This window comes from Manacus candei, unplaced genomic scaffold (assembly GCF_025592945.1).
Source record: "Manacus candei isolate 608988 ecotype Guabito, Panama unplaced genomic scaffold, ASM2559294v1 h1tg000051l, whole genome shotgun sequence".
Lineage (NCBI taxonomy): Eukaryota > Metazoa > Chordata > Aves > Passeriformes > Pipridae > Manacus > Manacus candei.
Window position 1 is genome coordinate 4039689 of NW_026138099.1, and position 25543 is coordinate 4065231.

The 25543-nt window shown below is 40.0% G+C and overlaps 1 protein-coding gene across 4 annotated transcripts in view; it reads left to right on the top strand.

Annotated features, from left to right (window-relative positions):
• The first annotated feature begins 5511 nt into the window (after positions 1-5511).
• The window catches only part of MLLT3 (MLLT3 super elongation complex subunit), a 119706-nt gene continuing 99674 nt past the window's right edge, over positions 5512-25543 (top strand). For 3 of the 4 annotated variants that reach the window (XM_051801446.1, XM_051801449.1, XM_051801450.1), the window contains exons 1-2: positions 5512-5758; positions 6236-6416. In XM_051801446.1, coding sequence (XP_051657406.1) covers positions 5747-5758; positions 6236-6416 — 193 coding nt within the window. In that variant the 5' untranslated portion in view covers positions 5512-5746. Of the gene's footprint in view, positions 5759-6235; positions 6417-6482; positions 6907-25543 lie in introns of those variants that run through there. The other variant, XM_051801448.1, reaches the window with a different exon arrangement.

Below are 25543 nucleotides of genomic sequence, written 5' to 3' on the forward strand. Positions count from 1 at the left end.
CTTTCTGCATTTGTATGTTTTGGAGAGCCAAGTAGTTTTTATTTGAGATTGTAAATATATGGAAAAGTGTCTGGAATTGATGTCATATGGTAATACAAAGTATTCTGATAAGAAATTATTTGTTCATTGAAGGGTGCCTACTATTAGGAGGAGTGTAAATGGAGTGCAGTTGCTGTACTACTAAAATCTGTTGAATTCAGTGGACCACACAGAGCTTACGTGGACGGGCTTCTGAAACCTGGATGGCAAGTCAGAATATACAGACGGCAGATTCCTTGATCACTCTCCTGCAGCTGGAAAAACATTTTGACCATCTTAATTCTGTTTTGTTCTCCTCTATGCCTTCATAAAAATTACCTCCATCTTCCTCCCAATGTTATGATTACTGGCTGACTCCCATATGTTGAGCAACCTTGCTTTACAACTTTCTCATATGTGAAAGTTGCTAGTTCTCGTTCATATGATTTCTGTTTAGATTTCTTAAATGAAGCTACCAGGATCCTGAGGCCAGACTTCTGCAAATATGTACGTAATATATTCCTTAAATTTTGCAATGTTCTTTCAAATTCCACATCTGTTAAAGCATTCTTTTTTATTGTTGAGCTAGCTGTGAATTTCAGTTTCTCTGTTCTCCAATGCTACATTTGTTTACATGCTTTTTTCTATTTTTTATTTTTTTTCCATTTTTTTCAGGGTCATACTTTTTCCTCACAGTGTTTAACTGCTTTCACCACTTTTTGCCTTATTTGGTTGTTCTTTGTTAAGGCATTTGGTCTCTTCTTGTTTAATTCACCATCCATAAAGTTGGGATGAAACAACTTTCTGAATCACAGTGAGGGTGTAATCATGAGTTCATTGAAGATGAGGACAGCTAAGACCCAGCGGTTATATGAGTACTTATGTGATGGTTTCACTCTAGGCCTTCCTGGACACCAGCTTGTAATGAGGAAGGAACTAGGAAGGTGATCACGGAAGTATTCCATGCTATTCCTTTACGTAACTTGAGGTATAAATAAAGCCAGCAGGAGGGACTTCGCGCTCTTCCTTTCCAGCGAGGTTTGAGAACGGTGGGTCCCTGTCTCGGTCTGGCTTATCTGGAGCTGAGGCCTGCAGTGACTGCTGTTATCTGCCACGCTTGAGGGGAGAGTGCTGGGCCATGTCTAGCCATCCTGCTTGTTCAAAGGGAAGTGGTGAGATTTTGCTAATTTACCTTCAGTTGGCTGGTTGACTTGTTTGGTCTTTGTCCCTTTCTGTCCTTTTCCCTTCTCCCTCCCCCTCTTCCCTTTTTGGGGAGCTGTTTGGGATTTCTGGAGTTGTGGTGTATAGTATTCTCATTGTATATATCTGTCTCATATGTAAAATATATATATATTTTTGCTATAGCTTTGGCTGCTTAAGTCGTTTTTTTTTTCTCTTCCCTCTCTGGGAAGCAGGTCCTTGTTGTCGAGTTTCGGGGAATTGGCAGGAAGCCTGCTCGAAACTTGCACAACTTATCACTGATAAAAAATTCTGCTTTTCCACATGAGTTTCTCACCAAGGTAATGTTAAGCCATTCCAGCTTCTCACTTATTTTCTAATGATATTGGGAATAAGGAAGATTTTTCTTACAATTGAAAGTATGAGGGTAGTGTACTCTTATACCTTTCTGATAACAAGCTATAGAATAACACAGGTATTTTATGACCAAGACATAGTGATCATATGCATAAACTCTTATCTTGAATAATGGTTGACTTACATAACTAATACAGTGGCCAGCACAAGAATCTGATGCAGAGTGAGGATGATCACATAATTCTTTTACACACTCTGGCTGATTTCCAGTGGGGAGATTTCCCATCAGGCTAAGATCTGAGAATACTGATTTCAGTGGAGTTACTTCCTAACAGCTCCCTTGCACATGTGATCACACTGTCCTGGCTATGGTTGTGCAAATCCCAAACAAGTTCTCTGAACTTAGTCATTACACAGGTCTAAACAGAATACAGAATTTGACTTTATTTCTTTGACTAACAGGAGTATTTCCTCTAGGGGCTCTGCCATTGTTAGGAAATAAAAACCTAAATACTTCTTGTAAGTCTTTCAACAAGACTTTTCCACTCTGAACAAATTTCCTTATACATCCCTAGAGGCCTTTAAAACAGATTTTTTTCTAACCTTTTATACTATAATATTGTGCATATCCAAGACTCCCCTTTTGCATTTATCTTTTGTCTTTATTATGTCCCACTGAGGTGACTGGTGGTGAGTTATAAACTATTTTATATTGTTTTCTAAATCATGCAGCCCTTCCTCTTGAAGATCCTTTTTGTTGGTAAGGGATTTAATATGTTACCAGCTAAAGTGCTTATTTTCTATTTGTTTTGTGATTAGAAATGGACAAGCCAGTAAAACTTCAAAATAGGCATATGCTTGGCCAAGGCTACTTGCCATTTGTTCAACCTACGTTGCTAACCAAAGAAAGCCAATCCAGAGAGAATATTCTGCCACTGGTTCCTGGTAGGTGGCATTACAAAGCAACTTAGACATACTTCTTGTTGTATGTGTAAGATCAGCTGTAGGCTCATTGGAAGTTTTGGCTGTGATTCAGACCATTGTAATCAAAGTATCTGGCTTGGATCAGGAATTGGTTATGATTTTTTTATACTGATTGCATAAGGGAATTATAAGATCTCAAACCCAGAGAAATTCAGACTGATGATATTTTTAAAAGGCACTGTGGTTTCCTTTGTAGCCAGTAATATTAGCTTTTTCAGTTAGTTGTGTTTTTGAAACATTTGAAAACAGGGCCAATGTAAAAGTCAGTCAATATATTTGGGTCACAAAATTTGAACTTCAAATAGAAATTTAAAACAGCTGTGTTTGAAACACTGAAGACAATTCAGTGTGTCCAAGTAAGCTGGGAAACAGTCTCCTTTTTTTTGTGGCACAAGGCATATCTGCCTTGTGTAAAGAAATAGTACAGAAAGGCAGCAATTCCTTTCAGCTGTGTGTGGAATGACCATATATATATGTGTGTGTGTGTGTTTGTGTGTACATATGTAGCTATGAAATACAGCTCCTGTTAGGTCAGATGCAATGCTGCACTAACACATCTACAGTTACACATCTACATCTAACTCAATATACAGTTAGTTGTATACTGAGTAGAAATTTTGACTCATGTTCCATCTAAATCAGAGATCTGTGCATCACATGGCAGATGCAGGTATGTCTGAAGGTGTTTGAACGCAGGTTGCCTCCTGGGAAGCCTACAGCTGTACCAGTTATTTCAGCACACATAAAATGCACAAGCATTTTTAGCATTGCAGGAGTCGATTACATGAACCTTCAGGTAGTTAAATACTTCTAAGAACATAACCCAAATGGCTTTAATTTTCCAGCAGCTGAGTAATTATTCCATGGTAAACCTTGTTTAAGCAGCACTGGAAAGTGCTGCTTAAAGTAGAAAAAAAAATTCTCTACTTGTAGAAAATTCCTTCCCCTTTATAACTCTGTATTTCTTTGGGCCAGGGTCTTTGCACTTCCAGATGCACGTAATTGCATCCATCTGCTATAATGAGATCAAAGAATGTTTATTTTAACTGCTAATACAAAATGAAGAAAATAATTGCACCAGTTTGTCACTTAACAGCTCGAGATCATTCTTTGATTTCACTCCTGTCAGCCAAAGATTATATTTGGAATTTGTGAAATTTTATCAACATTGCTTCGCAACTGACAAATATTAAACAACTTAATTTTCTTTTCCAAATTTGAGCTTGACTCAGCAGATATTTCTAAGTAATGATTACTCAACTGAGTGGTCTCCATTAAGTAGCTAAAAAGGCAGCGTAAATGAAGTTAAGTAATAGAAACATTTCCACCGTGACACCGATATGCGATATAGGAAAACATCTTGTATTGATTCAGTCCTGTTCTAAGCCAAGAGGAAAATTAATTTTGTCTAAATACATAAAAAATGAAAGTCAGTATAGAAGAATACCAGAGGATTATCCAGCTCTGTTCCTTCCAGTAGAAGCCCAAGTTAGTGAGATGATGCTCTCTTCAGATGGGTTCTGACAGCTGGAAGCCCAGTGCATTAAGCACAGTAGCGGTCCAGCCTCACTGTCCTTGCTTAAATGCATACAAACATGTCCTTACGCAAGGACAAAGTTTTAAAGTTACCAGAATCAGCTTTGATGGGTTTACGGACTCAGCAGGAGTTCCTATACTTGCTACCTTTACCAATGAAAGATTATTAGAAGATACATGAAGTTTTAGATCTGCATATCACAATTTTAAAACCTGGATATTCATATACATGAGAGGTTAATGTTAATACATTTCAAGTCATGTTGTAACTTGTGGAATTATTACAAATTGTATTAATTCTTTCAAGTTATTAGTACTGATTTAATTGATTAGGGTTTACAACTTTTGTAAGAATAGGTGCAGCTCAGTAGTTTCGAAAGAATTACTAAATCATGCTAGAATTTCGACAATGTGCGTTTCTTATGCCCAAAGTGAAAAGAGAGAAGGTAGGAATCGTGGCCTTCTGGAGAGGTCAAATGAGGACATTATCGCGAGGGCTCCGCGCGCCATCTCTTGGTGACTCCTGGAAGGCCTCGGGAGATACCTTTGGTGTATGCTCGTGCTGCTCCCCGAAGGGATCGCTGTGCTGAGCGTCCCGTCACCGCGCTATCATTGTCATCACAAACAGTGTCACAAAGATAATTACGGACCAGAATAAACGCGTTTTCAGCGTGCCAAAAGTTAACGCAGGCGATTTTTGACAATTTCGTGGCTGTTGGAAAATACTCATCTCACGGACGTCAGCACCATGATTTAGACATTCACTAAATCAATTCCAGCTCCTGAATGGCATATTCCCGTGGCATGAATCTGCACGTTATCTCGCATATTATGGAAGGGATATGGAAGTGGTTGGGGTGGTAACCGTGTTTCCAGGGACTCTCAGGACGTTACTAACAGAAGCAGCAGCTGGTGCTGCAAATAAGTGTTAAATAATCCCGTTTGTCATTTCCTGCCTGCTGCCTGCCCATCATCACCTGCCATCCCTGTGTAAGTCGGGCATTCCCTTCCTGTCCCGCTTTCTCTGTTTTTCCAGGAGGTTTCATCGGCGGCTTTTCAAAAACGTTTGTTTGGGACATACACGAAGTAGAGGCAGAGGTTTGGGGAGTCGGAAAGTCCTGCTTTCAGTGTACCCTTGGTGCAGGGAGTCCTTCCACTAGAGGCTACCCCATCCGCCGGGCCCCAAGCCCCGGCCGCCAGCCGGAATCCCGCCGGGCGGAGCTGTCCCACTCCCGGCCCGGCCCCACAACCTGTTACTTTAAGGGCGGGCGGGGCGGGGGCGGGGCCAGGCGGAGGAGCTCGCACGCTATTGGCTATCGCGCCGCCCTGGTACCGCCCCCCGGCCATGTCCCCCGCGCGGTGTCAGGCCGGAACGCATGCGTGGCGGGCGCTGCGTTGGCTGGCGGGGCTGGGGCGAGCGCCGGGGCTGCAGCGGGCGCGGCGCGGGGAGCGGGAGCGCGAGCGCAAGCGCGGGGAAAGGTAGCGGGAGAGCGGCGAGCCGGAGCCAGCAGCCACTACCGCAGCCGGCGGGAGCAGCGAAGCAGAGGATGCCCGCCTCCCGCCCGCCGCTCCTCTGCGCGCCCGCCATCTCCTCCACGTCCTCATGAATTAGGGCTGCGCGGTGGGGGTGGGGGACGGCAGCGAGAGCCCCAGCGGAACCGGCGCCCCAGGCATGGCTGGCTCGGTGAGTGAGCACCACGGGTCTTTCCCGCCCCTCCTCCCGGCGCTGCCAGGCGCCCGCCGCCGGGAAGGGGTTGACGTGACCGGGAATTTCTCCTCTCGTGCTGCTTTCCCTGCCTCCCGCTACTCCTGGCGGCGGCGCGGCGCGCGCACGCACTTGGAGGGAGCCGCGGTCCTGCCGCCGCACCGGGGGAAGCGAGCGCGGAGGCGCCGAAGGGAGGACGGGGCGTCCCTGACAGTGGCCCCCGGCTCGCCTCCCGGTAGCACCGAGAGCTGTTTTGCACCCTCGCCTGTGGGGCCGTTTTTTGTTGTTGTAGCGGTGCCTTTCTGTTCTTGCCCCCCCCCCCCCTTTGCCGTGTTTATGGCACCGCTGAGTCCCTGTGTCCCCGCATCGCCCGCGGTGGGGCCGTTCCCCCTGGCTGCCCGCACCATCTCCGCTTCCCCGGGCGCTCACCGGGCATTCCCCGCCTCTTCCCCGCAGTGCGCCGTCCAGGTGAAGCTGGAGCTGGGACACCGAGCCCAGGTGAGGAAGAAACCCACCGTAGAGGGCTTCACGCACGACTGGATGGTGTTTGTCAGAGGTCCCGAGCACAGCAACATTCAGCACTTTGTGGAGAAAGTCATCTTTCACCTGCACGAGAGCTTCCCCAGGCCGAAAAGAGGTAGGGAGGACCGGACCGGCTTCCTGCCCCCACCGCCGGTAGCGAGCTCTCCTCCGGGACGAGTGCTCGGAGCCGGCCCAGAGCGGGCGCAGCCGATGGATCTGTGCCGATCTCCTTGGAAAACAAAAGCGGCCGTCGGTGCCGGGGCCCTTCTCCCGCCCTTACTAGGGCTGTCCGGGGTCGGGAGGGACTCCTCTCTGCCGCTTCGCGCGTTTGCTGCCGCGGGGATATCCACTGGCGATTGCCCGGGGCCGCAAAGCTCGGCCCAGCCGTACGTCTGGGTCCCGACTCCTCCTGGTCTCTGAGCTGTGGGTGGCACAGAGTTGGCTTCTGTCCCGGTGTAGGTCCTCACTGGATATTTTTGCCCACGTGTTACTTTCTTCTGGCTGGTGTTGCTTTCTCCCGGTGTACTGTATGACTGGAACAGGGATGCCTGGTACTTGTGTTTGGAGTCCCTCAGCAAGCTGCTTGTTCAGGGCTTCATCCTTTCGTGAGTACATGAAAAGGTCTCAAAAGATGTGTATGCGTGGTGCATATGTACCCACAGAAACTGGGCTGGGAGAGGTATAAGAAGCCTTTTGTTCATGTCTGATTCTGGAGCCCTTGCTGTCCTGATTATTGTAGTTGGATTAGTTGAGGTAACAGTATAAATAAAAGAAGTTAACAGGTTTATTTATCTATGCAGACAAAATGCTTAGGAGTTATCCTTCATTTGATCTGTAGTCTGTATTGGGGTCTAGTACTCCTCCAGTTCCTTAAAACAACATCATCATAAGTCCTGTCTGCTTAGAGCTAGATGGGAATAAATTGAATGTTCAGAGAGCAAAAGACAGGAAGATTCTCAGTCTTAAGATAAAAATGCTTTGTTTTTTGGCAGGGTAAAAACATGTATTTTGATTTAATGTTTTTCACTTGGAAGATACCAAGCTGTGACTTTTTTTTACATCAATTATTGTGTTTCCTCTAGAATACTTTCTTCCCTTAAACATTAGAGTGTAAGAATTACAGTACTTCAGAGGCAGAGTTTGTCCTCTGATATACAGGCTTTTAATTCCCTTTTAGTTTCATAGAGTCAGTTAATTTTTTTGATCTATTGTAAACCAGTGCAGTAGCGCACAGTTTTCAGTGAATTGTATGCAATACTGCAGTATTACTGATGAATTAAATTGCACAGATTGTCTGGTGGAGTTTTCCTTCTGCTTTCTTCTATTTGTTGTACAGAAAAACATGACTTTAGGCCAATCTAAATAGTTTGGCAGAAAAACTCCTGAGAATAGGTCTAAGTAGTCTAAATAGGTGAGATAGCATTATCAATATTCAGTGAATTGGATGATGTATTGAAGTCAGTGGTAGAAAGTACATTTAGTACTTGAAGCTCTGTCTGCATAGGGGGTGTTGGTGATCTGCTATGCTTTTATTATCCATGCTATATTTATTTACTTGCTGTCTGGCCTCCCGGAACATGAGTCTGCTGCCCAAACTTGGTTGCTAGATGTGATGTGGAGCCTGCTAATGAGAGTGTAGTTTAGGACTTTTGCAAGTGAAAGATGCATGATTTGCCACTTGAAGTGCTTTGTGTTTCCAGCTGCTGAGTTCAGTTATGCAGTCATTTAAGCCATTGTTTTGAAGTGTTTATTTTGAGGTTTTATTTGTATGCATCGTTTTTATGAGGTAGCAACTGCTGGGAAAGATGCCAGCTTATATAGCCCGGGAGGAGACTTGTACTGTGCTTGCACATGGCTTGTGCTGTAGGAGAACTAGAAGCCACTTCTATCCTTGGATGGCAGGCACGCTGTTCACTTCTAGGCTTTGCTTAGCCTCCTGAAACTACAGCAATGAGTGAAAAAATAAATGCTTAAGAAATTTCAGGCCCTGAAATCAGTGAGAAACTGATCCATGTATAAATTACCTAGAACGTTTTCTGCTATTCAGAACTGTTTGGAACTGTGGTGTTTGATGTGTGTATCTTAAATGGGAGCATTTTGTTTGTCTTTCTAATGTAGAAATACAGTTAAAATTTCTGATAGAAGTATTCTAAGGGGGTTTTTTTGTCTCTGTAAATCAGTGCTAGTAGTTTGGTTTGGTAACGTAAGTGTTGCATATTTAATAGGAATGATATGCATGTTTGTGGTGTTAGTCAAACTACTTGTTTTCCATCATTTCCTCTGAAGTTATATACTTTATTATTTTAGTACAGGATAATTTAACCACTTGGAGCTACTCAGTTGACAAACTACTTCTGAGCATGCTGAAGTTAGGTGTACAATATTAATCAAAAGAAAGTGCTAATATACTGACTAGCCATCATAAGACCTAGTTTTATGGTAAGGGTTCTTTTTATCTCTGGATTCATAATAAGAATGGCTACTTTAATATGTATGCTTACTAGGAAAAGTCTTATTTCATTAAGTCTATCTGTAAAGCTCATGGATCAATTTGAAAATAATAAATCAACAGGCTCTCAGAGGTGTTATTAACTCATAACATATTCCTGCTGCTATATCACCTTTTATTAGGGGCATAGTAATTCCAAACACCAAGGGAGGAAAGAGAGAAAAATTATTGCCAGGTCATTTGATTGCATGTTTATGAGAATAGCTGGATAAACTGTCAGTTTGCCAGCTACAACTGTGACTTTGCTTATCTGTTCTGTTTTTGCTAGAAATTTTGGAAATACTAGAGGCTGGTGGTGAGTTTGCAAAGGTGTGTCCAAGTGTTTGTCGTGCTAATAGTTGCTGTAGAGCAATCAGGGTTCTGTACCCCAAAGGTGCATTAGTTTTAGTGTAGCAACATAGCTAGAAATGGTGGTCAGTCTTCGGAGTGCAGAGCAGGTTGGTTTGTGTGTGTAGGTAGGATGGAAGAGTGATGGTAACTAACGAGGAACAAAGTATACATAAGCTAGAGTAACCTGATAAAATAGTATTCATCTTTTAGCCTGTCTCCCCTTAAAATGCTGAGCTTGGCAGCAGTTTCATTGCTTTCTGTTTGCCTTATGGTGACCAAGTGCTTCAGTTTATCCCTGCATGGTGGAGCATACAGGCATTGGCAATGACTGATTCCCCTTACTTCAAGCCATTTAATGGTCTGCCCCTGCTGTCTGATTTCCATGAGTAGTTTCATGGGGGTGATGGCTGTAAGACTGCTTGTCTTGTTAAAGAGAGTAGACTCACATCTAGACTCAGTTTGGAGTAGTATTTGCAAGACAAAAGCTCTCTAGAATCATCATGCAATCATAACTACTGCTGTTTTCAAACCTCATCTATTTGTGATATGGATATAAATCGATTAAGAGAAGATACGGAGAATTTCCAAAATTCTAGCTTTAGTTCAAAACACATGCTGCTTATCTTTCATTATTCATGTGAAGGAAATAGTGCTATGTGTAGAAGTGCAATATTCTAAAGCATGCAACAAGATGTGTCACCAGATTATAGTTACTTTTGATTTGTGGCTATCATCATGTCTAGGCTTCACGAATGAAGATTTGGAAAGGACTGTTCTCACATTTGCTACAACCGCGCTGGTGGCTAAAGAGGCCAATGTGAGATAGACAAGATCGGTTGCAAAAGGCACAGCAGAAAGACTCCTTGGATGGATTCGGCAAGACGCGATTCTTTCTGCATTGTCTTTTCTCCTCTAGAGTGATCCTGCGTGCGTTCTCAAAAGAAGCAGCAGCGTTATAGGTGGTGTGTCTCCAGGCCTCCCGATTGGAGGCCAGAGTAGACCAGTTATGATGGTCAATATGACCAAGGCTGAGATGTTGTTTCAGGGAGTCCTTGTATCTCCTCTTCAGGGCTCCTCCCTTGCGGTAGCCGGTGGTAAGTTCATCATAAAGTAAGATCTTAGGGAGGTGGTGGTCCTTCGTCCTTGAGATGTGTCCTGCCCAGCACAGCTGTGTTCTCAGCAACATGGCCTCAATACTAGTAATTGCTGCCTGTTCTAGAACAGATGTATTGGTCACATAGTCTGACCAGTTAGTTTTGATTTGTGGCTATACTGTCTCCAAAAAAGGAGCTGTTGTTTGTGTGTGATAATGTGTCTCATTACTTTTATGGATGCTAAGCAATGCAAAAGTATTTTCTTCTTTCCTAATGAATGCTGGTGCTCTGCAACAGTAGCCTGACTACTATTTCTCTTACAGTATTTCATTTGGTTAAGGAAACACATACTTTGTGTGTTGATGACTTTTAAGTACACACCAAAATCTACACTGGAACTAGTATGTTCTCGTGAGTTCTATGAGTGATTCAGTTTCTGTTAAACAGTGGCATATTTTGGGAAACCAAGTTTTTCATATTAAAGAAAAAAATGGGTGGGCAATATTACTGTGCTAATAATTAAGTCAATATGAAAATGTTGGTTTGGGCACTGGAATGTTGTAACTTAAAAAGTGGAAGATGTTACTTTCCTCTGCACAGTGAAGAATGGCAATGCTTAGTGCATCTCCTAGTTCAGGAAGTTTTACAATGGTAGGGCAACGTGGTGAAAGTGAAGCTGTTTGATATTCTACTATAGGATGGACCAAACTCTAATATTCTTCTAGAAACTTCACAGCTCCAGTATTGGTTGTTTTCATTAATATTGTCTATTAGCGCAGAATAAGACTTAGTGGACCATAACATTTTGAAATAAACTTGGCTTTTAAATACTAACTGCAAAAAAGGAAAATCTTTTTGTGCTGCATTTAAAGTCAATGAGAGTCTTAATTCTATTAATTTTAGTAAACTGAGTGGTATGAGAACAGGCATCTATAAGCAGATTCTTCCCAGATGATTTTAAGTTTTCTCTATACCAGCTAGTGCAGGCAGACCATCAAGGTCACTAAATAGGCAGTCAGTTTTCTGCTGTGTATTTTAGTAAGATATTTAGCTACATTAGTAAGAACTTAGGCCTGTTTTGTTTGTTTTTTTCTCCTCTTAAATTTGCCTGAGCTTAAGCCTGTAGTGTGATAGGCATGTGAAATTTCATTTCCCATCAGTCTAACAGATACAGGCTCGATACTGCATCTTTTGGGGCAATTCTTACTATTTTAATTGCAAAATGGTTGTGTTATTGGGCATGGATTTACTCATCAGTGGATTTCAGCTGTGGCCACATGAAACGTCTGGTATCTAGTGAAGAACTTAATTTGTTTAATAGGAAACTCTTGAGACCTAATTTTGTTACTGCTCTCTGATAAGAGACTAAATAGCTTTGAGAAGACGCACGTTTTCAAGTGCACTTTCTAATTCAGCCCCATGCAAATCACAAGGGCATTTCACAGTTTTCTTTTTTTCAGAGGAAGTGAGAAGAGTTTGAATATAGGGAAGCCATCAAGTTTCATATTTACGTGAATGACATCAATAAATAATTGGTGGCCTTGATGTTAAGATGGCACTTGTATAGGAAACCCTACTTCTAATAAATAAATACCCTTCATTAATATGTCTCTAAAAATGATCACATTCAATTTCAATGTTTAGGCTTTATTTAGAAGTATACAGTATAATAAGGACTTGGTTCCTAGATTGGGCAGTGTACATGTGTTTTATGAATATACAAATCTGATGATCCCTTTTCATGAGAATTGATTTGCTGCCTGCTAAGACTTGAATTGCATTGGACTGAAATGAAGGTAAATGCAGACTGAAGTGTGACAATGGGCTATTACACCTGCTCAAGATACACAGTGACTGTACTTTCTGTAGTACTTCACTGTAACAAGACAGGGGAATAACAAGGCTGCTATGTCCTCCAGTGTCAAAAACTTAATTTTTTAAGTTTACTTGTAGGGTTTTTTGTGTGGTTTAATTGTGCAATTTATGTGTTCAATATGTGCTTTTTTCCACTTTCCTGCATAGGATGGATGTCTAGTTTCAAATAGATTTCTTCCCTCTTCAAGCACGTTTCTGCAAGGGCACACGCTGATTTCTATCAGAACTGCCAATCAGTTCTGAGTATCTTAAGTCTTAAAAGATGAACCTTGATTATTTATTTCACATTAGATTTATTTTGAATAGCATTTAGTTGCTGAAACAGTATTTTTAGTTTTAAGAACTTCTGGTTACATTTTACTAAAGCTACAATGTTAATAACTCAATGATTGTAACTCTTCCTAACTCAATGATTGTAACTCTTCCTAACTCAATGATTGTAACTCTTCCTAACTCAATGATTGTAACTCTTCCTAACTCAATGATTGTAACTCTTCCTAACTCAATGATTGTAACTCTTCCTAACTCAATGATTGTAACTCTTCCAGAATTTTGGGCAGTAGAGAATGTAATTTCAGGGCCGTTGGGCCCAAGATTTTTGGATAGCTGTAGACTAATACTCGCTTTAAGTACAGAAACCCAGACTATTGTGTGTAAGATCAACTCTCACTTTTTGTAGTAAGATGAGGGGGGAGATACCTCAATGGTGAAATTGGTAGACAGTTAAATATTTTAGCATTTACTTGAGAAAAAGAAAACAACTAGGTTGTTTAGTGTATATTGTTGTGACTCTATTTACTTATGTGCAGTTTTTATCCTTAGAAAAATAGATGTAAGAATGTTTAAACCATGTATTTAATATTACAGGTTAGGCAATGTAGAAGTCAGGTTTCAGAAAGTGTGCCGAACAGCACCCGGGGAGATGTAGTTCCCAAGTACTCCCATACACATGGGCAGTGAGATACCCCATGGTGATTGGTCAAGGGAGACACGTGTTACTTTGAACCTTGTATATAGGGTGTTGTTTGATTTGAATAAAGTGGATTTGGCTGTGAACCCCCAAAAAGCTAGTTGAGTCCTTGTAATTTATTTATGTGTTATAGTAATACACCGCAAGGCAATATGAACTGCGGGTATAATTATGTCTGTTAAGATTCAGTAAGCTGTAAAATCTTGGATATTTTTGGGTTTTTGTGTTTTTCTTTTTTTTTTTTTTTTTTTTTGTGGTGTTCTTGTAACAATGTTATGCAGTATTGTTACGGTTATTTTTTGATGTGTTGTTTGGGGTTTTTTGTGTTGCGGGTTTATTTTTTTCTTTTACATTCAGGTTATGGAGAGAAATATTGAAGGGGATTATTATGTCCTTTGTTAGAATCTGTAAAAGAGGCTGACAACTTGATAGTTGCAACCTCTAAAGCCTGTTGATAATACTGGGGAAAAACCAGATTAATTTATAAAGATTTGATCCAGAATTAAGTCTATAGGCTGCTGCAGTTTGACTACATTAATTTATGTGAGACTCTTGTGATGAACACCTGCAATTTTAAACCAGCAGAATTCAGTTCATATGCTATCATCCTCTTTCTTCCCTTCCTGGTAGTGATTGATAGAAATATATGAAGACATAGGAACAGTTAAATTCTAGCACTTGTATATATTTGCATGGAAATTATGATTTCTCATCTTGTTATAAAACACTTAGCTTGTAATTCAAGATGTTGTTTCTTTTTGTATCATTGTTGACTTTTTGATATGTCTTCTAGTATATAAAGCACTGGAAGAACAGATTGGTATTTAAAATATTTGTATGTTTACTTAAATATCTGTGTGGGAATGAATTTTAAAATTAAAATTTATGCATGTCATCCGAGAGTTTCTTATCAGTATCCTTGGCTTAATTCTCTCCCTTGCTTGCCAGATATGGGCTGTATCACACTGCCAGTCCTGTGCTGAGCTCGTGCACTGGCTCTGGCTCTCTTGAGGAGTATGGGTTTGTTTCTTTGAGCTTCCCAGAAGAGCCCCGTGGTGCTGTTGAGTTTCATTTTAAAATTTGTGCACACTGTGGTGGCAGAGGTCTCGATAGCTGTAACTGCATCTAAAAGATGGATCAAATCTAGTTTCTTTTAGATGAGGTTTGGACATATTCTGAGCAGCTGATGCTTGTGCAGTATCTAGACTTCAGTAACTTGTCCATAATTCTATGTAAAAATGAATACACCTATACAGAGTAGGCTGTGTGTATTTTTTGTAGGGCATCTTGATCACGGGGGTAAATACCAGGATAGGTATTTCTGTTTTCAGGTGGTTACGATGGCAAACATTGTATTGCAAACTGCATTATTATACATAACAAAACAAAAAACCAGAACTCAATGAGCAGTGTGAGGTGGATTGATTTTGTTGATGGCTGTTAGAATACTGAGTGATTTGCAGTAAGTCTGACTACTTGTGCTTGCTGTTCTAATGCTTGCACAGAAAAACTCCACCCAATTCCATGACACTAACTGTTTTGCTTGTTCTAGATAGAAGTAATGTAACCATAACTTATATCTTGAAATGAGTTGATGGGCAAGGTGTAGACTTGTAGGGGAAGTTGAGAACTTTCTTTGTATACTTAGAGGGAGACAATACTTTACCTTTCATTTGCTAACTTTAAAGGAATAATGTGGGGACTCTGAAAACAGAACTACCTTGTATTGTGGGCTGGAGGCAGCCTGGGTGTTTTCCATTGTGTGTGGGAAAGATGGCAGGTGTATGATGTTACTCAGAGCAACCTTTCTGGTAATGGAGGGTGGAATTTTTCCTTATGAATTTTGATTGACTGGTATGAAATGGATAAATGGCATTTTAGTTCCTCTTGTTATCCAGTGCCAGGCTCTCTAATGTGTAATAACAGAAAAACTATTTTCACATTTCGTCTTACGTAATGAAAATCCCAAGTGAATATTTTATTGAAGAATTTACACAGTTTTTGTCATCACAACACTAGCATCATGCTTTCCTGAAAAGCAGGAAAGAGGTGGATTAAACTTGATATCTTGTGTGCTCTCTGAACATGGAGATACACAGATCTGGTGTAATATTCAAGGGCAGATATTGTTAACTAGGATACTGCCAGATGATTTCTTTTTTGGTGGCTTTATTTTTTTGTTTCTTTTGTTGATTTGGTGGAGTGGTTTTTTTGTTTGGTTTGGTTTTTTGCGTATTTTTTTGCCCAACCTTGGGACACACTGTATTTCTGGACATGCTTTGTGTCTTAAAGTGACTTAATATGACTGCAAGGAAAGACAAAACTGTGTGAAAGAGTAAAGTATATTGAAATGTGCATAATCGTAGTAGTGAGACAGAAATCAGTTTCCAATCTGTTTCTGTGAAAAGATGTTAATGAAAATTACTTTTAAATAGTTCTAACAAATTATTTCTTTATATCCCTAAACACATAAAGTTGAGAAGCTTTCACTTTTATGAGAACAGCATGCTCTTGCAATAGTTTTTTAACCTGATGTTGTGTTTTGCCTCTGTGAGAAGGTAAACTTCTGCTTGGGGAAAGAAGTGGACACTTGTGAGCACAGATTTATTATTCTTAGCCAGACCCAATGCCCAGCCCTTTGCAGCCAGTATCCAGTTGCTGCCTTTCATTGGAGGGCTGCTTGGTAACTGGAGGTGCTGCTTAGGATCCAGGTCCTGTCATGGTGTGCGCTTCCTTGTCACGATCTGCGTCTCCCAGGGCTCTCTGGTTTTGTTTTGCTGACCACTGGCTCAGCAAGTACTGCATTCCAGAGCTTTGCTCCAGTGCAGTGGAGGCAGCATGGAAGAGAGCATGCAGTGACCCAATGGGCAGGCTGACAAGGAAACAGAGATGTATATCTACTGCCAATGCATGAGATTTGCGTTGGAGTTTATAAGAAAGGGGGAGGAAGTTGTGGAAGGGTTTTGGTGTGTTTGAAGACTGAATGCAGAAAATATTTAGGTAAATTATTCCCTATGTTTAGTAGCTGACTAGAGGATGGAAGTACAGTTATACTAGTTTTGGGCAAGGTCAGTTAAATGTACCAAAAAAACCCCCAAGAGGTAAACTTTAGACATCTAAAAACTAATGAGCAAGGCATTGGCATGAGCAATGGCAAGAAATAAAGAGATCCTGATATGAGTAAGATGTAGAAAGCATAGGGATGTTTTGGGGGGGAGGGAACTCAGAAGGTTTTATTTATCCTTTTGTTTAAAATACAATCTCTGTAGAAATGTCTGTTTGCTATACTGAAGTCAGAAAATACTGTGCTTGTAAATTCCTTTGTAATAGGTTTCTGCTCTGTTTTGACGCTGCTACTACGAAAGCTTTGCCTCTTAGAACTACAAAGGTCTGCTCCTATCTGAGATAAAATTCCTGCACTGTTATGTCTTTAAAGCTTTTTGACACTCAAGTTGTTGTATCTTTGTCTAGCTGTCACTAATTTGTCTGAAGTGTTTTTAACTAAGTGTTGGCTTTTGTGAGTCTTGTAAATGCTTCCATTTTTATATAACAAATATTCTAGAGTAGAAAGTCCAACTTAAATTTGGTGAGGATTTTTTTTTTTTACCACTTTCAGCGGAGCCAGTTTTTAGCCCATTTCTGCAGAATATTACTGTGATGTCTTCTCAGCAAGAAGTATTTTACCCGTAATTTATAGTCTACTCAGTAATTCATTACAGTTAGGTTAATTGAAGTAGCAGTATAGCAATACAACTGCATATCTTTGTTATTTGAAGGATATACTTGAGGTAGACTTCTTAGACTTTTTGAGATTGGTCTTAGTGAACACATAAATTTATTCTCTATCTTGTGTTCATAGACTCTTCTATCTTCACTGTGTAAGTGTAAGTATGGGGAGGTAAGAGCCCTTCAACGAGTCTCTGTAATTACATGATCTCCTTTCTTTTAAGGATATTGGCTTTTATTATTCTTTAGTGGTATTCTCTCTATAATTCTTCCCTAGATATCATTGTTTTGGTGGGGTTTTTTGTTGTTGTTTTTTGGTTTTTTTAATAAAAGAAATTACTTACAACTAACTTAAAAATGCTATGAGCTATTTGTGTGTAAATTATTGTGAAGCAGCTCCATCCAAGTTCTTTGAGTGCCTTTGGCAATCTTGTGCAAATACACCAAGATCAGTCCTTGAACCTAAATCAAATAAGGTAGCCAGCATCAGTGAAACGCTTCAGTTTGCTTCTGCAGGCACTGCTGTCCTATCCTAGCAGTGCTCTTTTTAGTGAGTATTGCCTGGAAACTAAATAGAAACAAGTTGATTTCTATGAAGCAGATCTACATTAGGTTACTTCCTTGAATTTGTGGTATAAGAGAGGCAGAGTTAAACAACGACTTCAGATCTTGTAGATTTTGAAACAAAAGTTTAGTTGTACTAGACTACTGCTCTTAGGTTGAAGGGATATTTCCTTACATTTTTGTCTTAATGCCTGAACTGAAATTTTATAGTAGTTGAAATCCAAATAAATTACTTCTAGATTGACATTTTAAACATGTAGTCAAAAACGGCTATTGTGTTTCAGGTGGATTATTTAATTTTTTTTTTAATTTGTGTTTGAGTAGTTTAGATCTAGACAATGTGTGTCTAGACAACAGAAAATTTTACATTTTGATTTTAGTTTGGTTTTCCTTTGTAGTTTGTCCCTACGTCTAGATAATAGTATTTTCTTGATTAAAATCTTTTATTAACCTTTGGTTTATAAAATCAGGTTAGTGATGCATTTTGTATGTATATATTAAGTTATATAGGTAGTCCATAATCTGTAAATATGTTTACATATCTTGAAGTTTTAGAGGAATAACAGCTTTTTAAAAAAATTTTAACAGTAAATGATTTTGAAATCTAATGCAGTCATTAGATCAGTTTGTTTACCTTTAGTAACTTCAATCACTTAATCTAAACACAGAAAATTTTTGGAACATTCTTTTGCTGAATAGTTTTAGTCTCATAAAGAAAATGCATCTGTGTCTTTGTGTGAAAAACACTGAAGTAAATTAATGGTGGTTAAGACTGGCATGCAATCAGGCACTGAAGATAGGGCTGCTTCTTCTTGCTCTCCCTAGGGGGTTGTTTTCTTGCATACATTTTATGCAGCCTGTACATTAATATCATATAACTGATCTCTGAACCACTTCTCTAATAGTTTTCACAAAACCAGTGTGGGGACCCAATGATTTAACTGCAGATTAGGGATACACAAAGTAAAAACTGCCTCCAGCAATGACTAGGTATGGGATTGAAAAGGTTTTTGCCATTTTTCCTTCCAAAAGTTAAGAAGAGTGGACTTCATAAAAATGATGCAAAATTCTGAATGATTACAAGAAGCATGTGGGTTTGTTTTTTTTTTGTTTTTTTTTTTCAAAAATACCACCAAAGAATAGGAGGAGAGGGCAAATCAGGAAAGGATATGATTTAAAGGTTGCTCTTTGTTTTTTGATACTTTATTGACTGAAACACTTCCTTGCTAGGGATCACCAGGTTGGTGCCTATTCTTAAGAGGATGGATTTAGCACAAAATTATGTCACTTTCATTTTTTGGTTTTTTTTTAGGATGTCGCTAATTTTATGGAACACCTCTGAAGCCTGTGAATTCATTCTGTGAGGGGAAAAAAAGGGTGACATGGGGCATGTGCCTCATTTATACATATTGTAAATCTAGAATAGAGAGTCCATAATTCTACTTTTAATATATGTGTATTTACATTTGTATGTCTGTGCACAATAGGGATTAATGGCAAAACCTTTTTAGACTTCCCCCTAAACACAGCAGACACTTAAAATAGCAAGGAGTTTAAAGGTATTTTGGATTTTTTTATGTGTCTACACCAATGTGAATTGTATTACTCTAATAGTGTTTTCTTTGGTCAACGTGGAAGTTTCTCCCATACAAAGAAATATAGTAATCAGTCTTCAATTTGTTCAGTTTAATCTCTTCTAAATTCCAGGTTGCTGAAGAGATAAAAATATTGCTGCAGGTAGACAGGAGGACAACACTATAACAACCCCTTCATATTTCTCAGAGATATTTCATGGTTATGAGAAACCATATTGGTACAGCAAGAACCAGCTTTTCCTGCTTAAATGTGGGGAGGACCCTTTTCATAACATAAATAATATTATGAAGATAAAATACTTCTGTATAAATCTTCAGGTTCCTGTGATAGTTGCCTTTCAATGTATTTGTAATTTGGTATTGGCAATATCAGTACCTTAAAGGGAAAGTTCATGTCTTTGCTTCCCCTGCAGGCTTCAGCAGTTTCAGCATTTCAAAGTTATGATTATTTCTCACTCCTTTCTTTGCCATCCACACAAGAAGGGGTGAGAGCTGAATGCTCAAGCAGGAAAATGTGCTTCCCAACTTGCAGAAAGTGCTGGGCAATAAGGTGCAGTATGCCTTATGCCCCATTTTCTTAAGATGTCTGTATCTCTGCCTTCTGTGAGGCAGTGTTGATTTAAACTGTTGCTGTATCTTATCTGTGTTTGTTCTAAGTCACTTTCAGACATAATCATCCCAGTGCTAAGATTTTTGTGTGCTCATGTTTGAACATGTGGAATTAAAATGCTTTATTTTCCTTCCATGTGTTCTGGAAATTAGATTTTTTAGCATTGCTCTAAGATGGCTTTGAAGGCCTACAGGCAAGCCGAAATATCAAAGGGCTACAGGAATTCAGCCATAATTGTTTTATGGCTTGCCAGAAATCAACCCTATTTGTATAGGTAGCATAGAGAATAGCTGTGAATTGACAATTTGATGCTATTTATATCCACCATAAAAATAATAACGAAAAGTTAAAGGGGTATTTTGGAAGCAGGAACTAAACTGTAAATGCTAATTGCTTCTCCATTTTCTCATAGGAACAAAAAGGAAACAGAGTTTAGAAAGCTTTTTGTTGAATCAAGGTTAAAAAGGACCTTGTCTACTTTAAGGATATTTAGTACTGTACTTTCACTGTGAAATTGCACATTTGTTTTTTACTTTAGTACAAGATCACACCATCTAAAATAAACTTAGATTAAAGTGAACTTAACTACTAATAAGTGAGAAGGAAACTTCATGCAGTATGAATAGGCAGCAGTATGAGTAAGTAGTCCAAGTGATCTCTCTTCTGGACAATTGGGAATAGTTCATTTCTCTTTTGTGAGTATAAGCTTGTGCCCTTGTTGTTTTCTGGAAGACTTTTTTCAAATTATTTGTCCAGGTACCATTTGTGACTGAAAAGTTGTGTGCAGATCAGAAACTGTAGTTTGATACTTTCTTGGTTGCTTGGGAAAGCAATCTTGGAAATGTGATGGTAATTTTATTTGAAAACCAGGGTTTAGGAAGCACTGGATCCCCACAAGGGAGTTTTTAGGTCTTCTGTGTTGATAAGCATCCAGTGACAGTAACTTATTTGCATTTGTCTTGCTTTTCACTTGGCTATACAGAGCGCTCTGAACATCAAAATATGTGGGGTTATCCCAGAGCCCACTGTAGGGCAGTGATGTAGGGAAGAATGTTCTCTGAGATACCATTCAGTGGCTTGGGGTAACAGCAAGTGCTGGAAGATCATAATTTCTTAGGAAAAAAAAGTGATGTGGCTTGGTGTTGGCACAAATACCAGGTAGGAGAACCTGTTGCTGTGTCTCCGTACAAGTCTAAAGAGATGTTGAACTCCAGTTCACTTGGAAAAGTAACAAAATGAGGATTCCAGTACTTTACAACTGCAGGAGCATTGAGGCTTTAGTGTTGCTTCAAGTGATGACTGTTGAGGTGGTTAGTGTTTAGCTGGCAGTAGTCTATATTCTGTAAATACAGCAGAGCAGAACAATGAGTGACCCAGTACACCACACTGAGCAGAGCAGAGGCTACCAATTCTGTTCCAGCAGTCATCCAGGTAGGCTGGCTGACATTCAATGAAACTTCTGTTTGCTGTTGGACTCACTTGATATATGAGCAAGGTTTGGCACCTTAATACTGACCTGCCCTATCAAATCTCACAGTATTCCTCTTAAGTCTTACTCTGAAAAGGAAAGAGATTTTTTTATCTGAAGAATTAATGCCATTTGTCCTGCGACCAGTGGCATTCCTCTCATAAAAAAATACTGGTTTCTTTATTAACATCTCAGCTGTCTTTGTCTCCTGGTATCTGGAGATAAATGGACATTTTAATACGCTGTGGGATTTGTCTTAAGTTCATTACTTCTAGATCTTTTGATTTAAGGCTGTTTGCTCTTGATGGCTTTTAGGTTGTCTGGTTATACCCTTAGTTGATTTCCGATTTTCACATTCATCTGTAAAAGATGAAAGAAACACCTAAATATTTATATGTTAGCTTGTCATATGGACTGTGGGTTTGTTCAGTAACTTGCTTTGAACATTTAACACTTGCTAAATGTTGCTTTGAAGACGTAGCTACTTCTCAGTTTATGATATTTGAATGTTGCCTCCTGACTTAAATTGTCTTGCTAACATCTGTAATTTGGGTTGACTGGTAAATATCATTCCCCCTTATAAAGCAGCGTCTGAGTTTCAATTCCTGGGCTTCTCAGAGAGCTAAGAACATCCTTGCTGGGATGGGATTGTTTCAAAGTACCTGGTGAGGATTTGGATTATGTGAACTTTGTATGGTATTGAATACGTATTGCATTTCCTTTTTAAAAACTTTGCCAGAAATCAAAACCATACGGTTGATCCAAGATGAAGGACAAATACCTTGTGACTTCTATGCATTGAGGTGTGAGCAATTGTACGACTTAATATAGAGCTTGAATTATAATGTGATTGCTGTTCAAACGGTGTCATTAGAGCATTTAGCACTTCATCTAAATTGGCTGCAGTTGATAGTTTGAACATTGTGCAGCTTAAGTTTTTTCTCTTGTCATTTACATTCTAAATTGATAAAATGTCATTCAGCTGGGGAGCAGTGGCAGGGTGGAGATTTTGAATGTATTTCAAGCAGGTTTTAATCTTGTGGCTTGCTAAAGTCAACTGGCATGTGAAGGGGGACTCTCCAGCCATCTGCTGTGATAGCATGCCTATAGTGATTGGACTTCCAAGAAGTTCCTACTAATAAAGATGTTTGATATCTCATTTGGGTTGTGTTGTGAAACAGATTTTAATTAAAAGGTGGTGTAGTTTGTTGTGATTTGTTGGCATCTCTGACCTGTGAGCAAGTCCTCTGGAGAAAAGGAAGTGCATTTTCTGCTTATCTTCTATTGTATGTGCTTGTTTGGTCTTATTTGGTTGCAGTTTTCCCCTTGGTTGTCTTTGTACAAAGGAATTGTACACAGTGTGTGGTAGGTGAAGAGCCTTTGTGAGCTTTTTATTCTGTACTGTCCCCATTCTCAGCTTCTAAACCAGCAATGATTATCTTGGTCTCTGTGCACTAGTTGAGGCACCCAGAGGAGTTTATTTTCCATTTGCTAATATGTGTATCCTGCACTTGTGCACGCAGTATAGTTCTTGGGGTAGAATTTGAAGTGCATTGATTCTTACTGTGAGTGTTAAGAGTGCCTGAGAGGCTTTAAAAGTTAATGGATCCTTACATGAGGTCTTGTTTATACCGCTTCTTTGAACTTTCTGCTGCTATGTCATTATTTCCTGTGTAAAGTTTATAGCAAAAAAAAAAAGAAAGGACATGATCCTTTTTAAATATCTATAAAATAAGATCTTTAGCTGCAGAAAGTAGATTTGGAACTTGTGAGCTCATCTACCAAGCTGAATTGCCATATGACTAATCTTAGTGTGCCTTAGTTAAGGCTGAAAGTAAGCTCATCTGGAGTTGGTCAACACCTCACTTAAATACTTTGTTCTCATCTTCTTCTTTCTCATGGGTTGCTATCCCAGTTCCTAGACAATTAGTTTTATTCTTGGAGCTCTGGTGAATACAATTAGGTTTGAGTGTGTGTGTACCTTGATAGATGTGGGTGCAGCCTGCTGTCAAATGGGGTTGCTCATCTCTTCCAGTGGAAGCTTAGTCACATGAGATACTGTGTTTAAAAAAAAAATCCCATCCTTAAATTCCTTGAATGTGTAAGTATTGTTTTGATATTGCTGCTGATGTGTTGTGGTCTTGGCTCTGACACTTGTGCCTTTGTATGAGAAGCTTTAACTCAGTGAATAAACTGTTCTTATTAGTGACTTTCACTTATTTGTAAGAGCTGCAGACTTTGCAGCATGTTTGGAAGGTACAGGGGACTGCAGGAGTATTAATTTTTAAGATCCAAAGGAAGTTGCAGGGCTTAGGGGAAAGTTTCCATTGTAGCTGACAAATGGTTGCCTGCCAACTAGGAACCATATAGATGTGTACTAAGAAAAACACAATAAGTGCTCTTCTTTACACTTAAAAAGTAAGAAATGTAATATTTTAAAAAGTTTTTCTCTTCAGTTTTTCCAACAAAACATCTTGTTTTTCTTGAAGTGGCCTGTGATACTCTGTTTACTCAGTGGATAAGGAAGGTCAGTAAAGGGAGCTTTCTTGTATTTTTAGTTTTTAGAGTTCTGAAGAGCAGTGAATTCCCTCTTTGTTTGAATGCTTACAGGCTTTCCAGTATGCAAGGTATGTGGTAGTATTCCAGGAAACTTTACTGCCCAACTTAGCAAGGTTTTTAAAAACTTGTCTAGATTTGTCAGGCCAAAGCTGGAACTTACTCCTTCTTGTATCTGTGGTTTCCATGCAGCTCTGTTTTTGCTTCTTATGTTCAGTGTACATCCTTGAATTTACTTTTCGTGTGTGTGTTTTTAATGTGTATTTGTGCATTTAAACTGCCTAATTGGTTTCTTGACTGGTCATCTTCATCATCATCATGGCCAGTCTTCGTGAACAAAGATTTGGGAAAGGTCTTTACCCACATTTGTTTACAAGCGCGCTGGTGATACGGGGCTTTGCAAATGCGGGTAAGGCCTTTGAGCCTGCGCAGTGGATTTTTTAGGTGAGACCCAGTGTGTGCTGAGCTGAGCCCACCCTTTAATCCTGAGGTTCATCTGCCGGGGCCGAGCGAGCTCGGACGGTGGCAGCGAGGTCCTCAGGACGTAGGTTTGTTTAGAGTGACCTTCTCTTAGATGGGTGGCCTTACAGGGCTGACGAGCTCCATCTGCCCAGGTTTAGAGTTGTCCTTCTCTTCAGTGTGTTCCGGGGCTCCCCTCTCAACTCCCACGATGGCACTGTCCGCACAGGCGAAGCTCCCATTCTCTTGTTCCTTTCCGTGCCCGGGGCCGGGCCCCAGCGCCCGGGGCCGGCCGGGCCCGCGCCGACGCGATGCGCGCATCCTGAGGCCCGGTAATCTTCAATGCTCAAATGAATTAATCAGATTACTTTTTGAGTTTGATATTTGCTGGGGAAGCTACTTAGTTCAGTGTCCTGTTTTAAGACCCACCTCTTGGCACAGTGATAAGTGTTCATTAACTGAAGGGCATACTAGTGATGGAGAGTAAGCTGCAGTATATCAGTGATGTGGAGCTAAGCTCTGCCTGCCCAGCTTTCAGAATTCTCTCTACTACAGGCTTTTACAGCATCATGGTTGAAGGTGGACATGTAATTAAAATGTGACAGCATTATTGATTTGGTGTGCTGTGATAGGTTTAACTGGATGCAAACTGTTAAATTTCTCTAAGGATAAACAGAAGAGGTCAGCACTGACTTAGGCTGCTTCTCATGGTTTTGACACTTGTGTATCAAAACCACTACTTTAGCATAGAGGTCTTGATTCATACTGAAGTTGGACCACCTGTTCATTTTCCTACAGAAATTAGTAACTTGGCAACAGTCCTGACTTCAAAAAGCAGTGCAGGCTTTTTTTTTTCTATTTTTCATAGTGAGTATTTTTATTTATAAATCATCACTTTTTGATTCAGGCAATCAGCCTGAGTGTGGTGGAAGTTTGAAGCTGAGAGATGTTAAGTCTCAAAAAAAAATAAAAAATTGCTTGCTTTCTTCTACAACAGAAGAGTATATTCCAGATCCGAGAAAGTAAAACAGATTTTTGGCCCTAAATTTGCAGGGTTTAAAGGTGTGTTGCTTTCAGTGGTGTTCCCAGTGCTGGTTGCACTGTGCACAAGACCCTTCTGCAGCATCTAACCAAGGACCATTGTTAGGAATCATGGGGTGTTTTCTGCATTCCTGGCAATGGTGGATGGGCTAGAATACTGCAGATACTGTTTGTTCACATAAGCCTGAAGAGTTATACCAATTGCTTGGCAAAAATGGAATACTCTCGCCAAAATGCAGAGCAGCAAGTGATTACTGCACTGGTCTAGAGTCCTCTCCCATGTTTCTGCTGGCTTCAGAATGCATGGCTTTATGCTCATATAAAATAATTTTAAAAACCCCTAAATTGTGGCCTTTATTAGTGTGATTTTTTTTTTTTTTTATTTTTTGTTGCTTCACTAGCAACAGAAGAAGTCTTGACTTTTGTTGCTGATGGTAGGAACAAG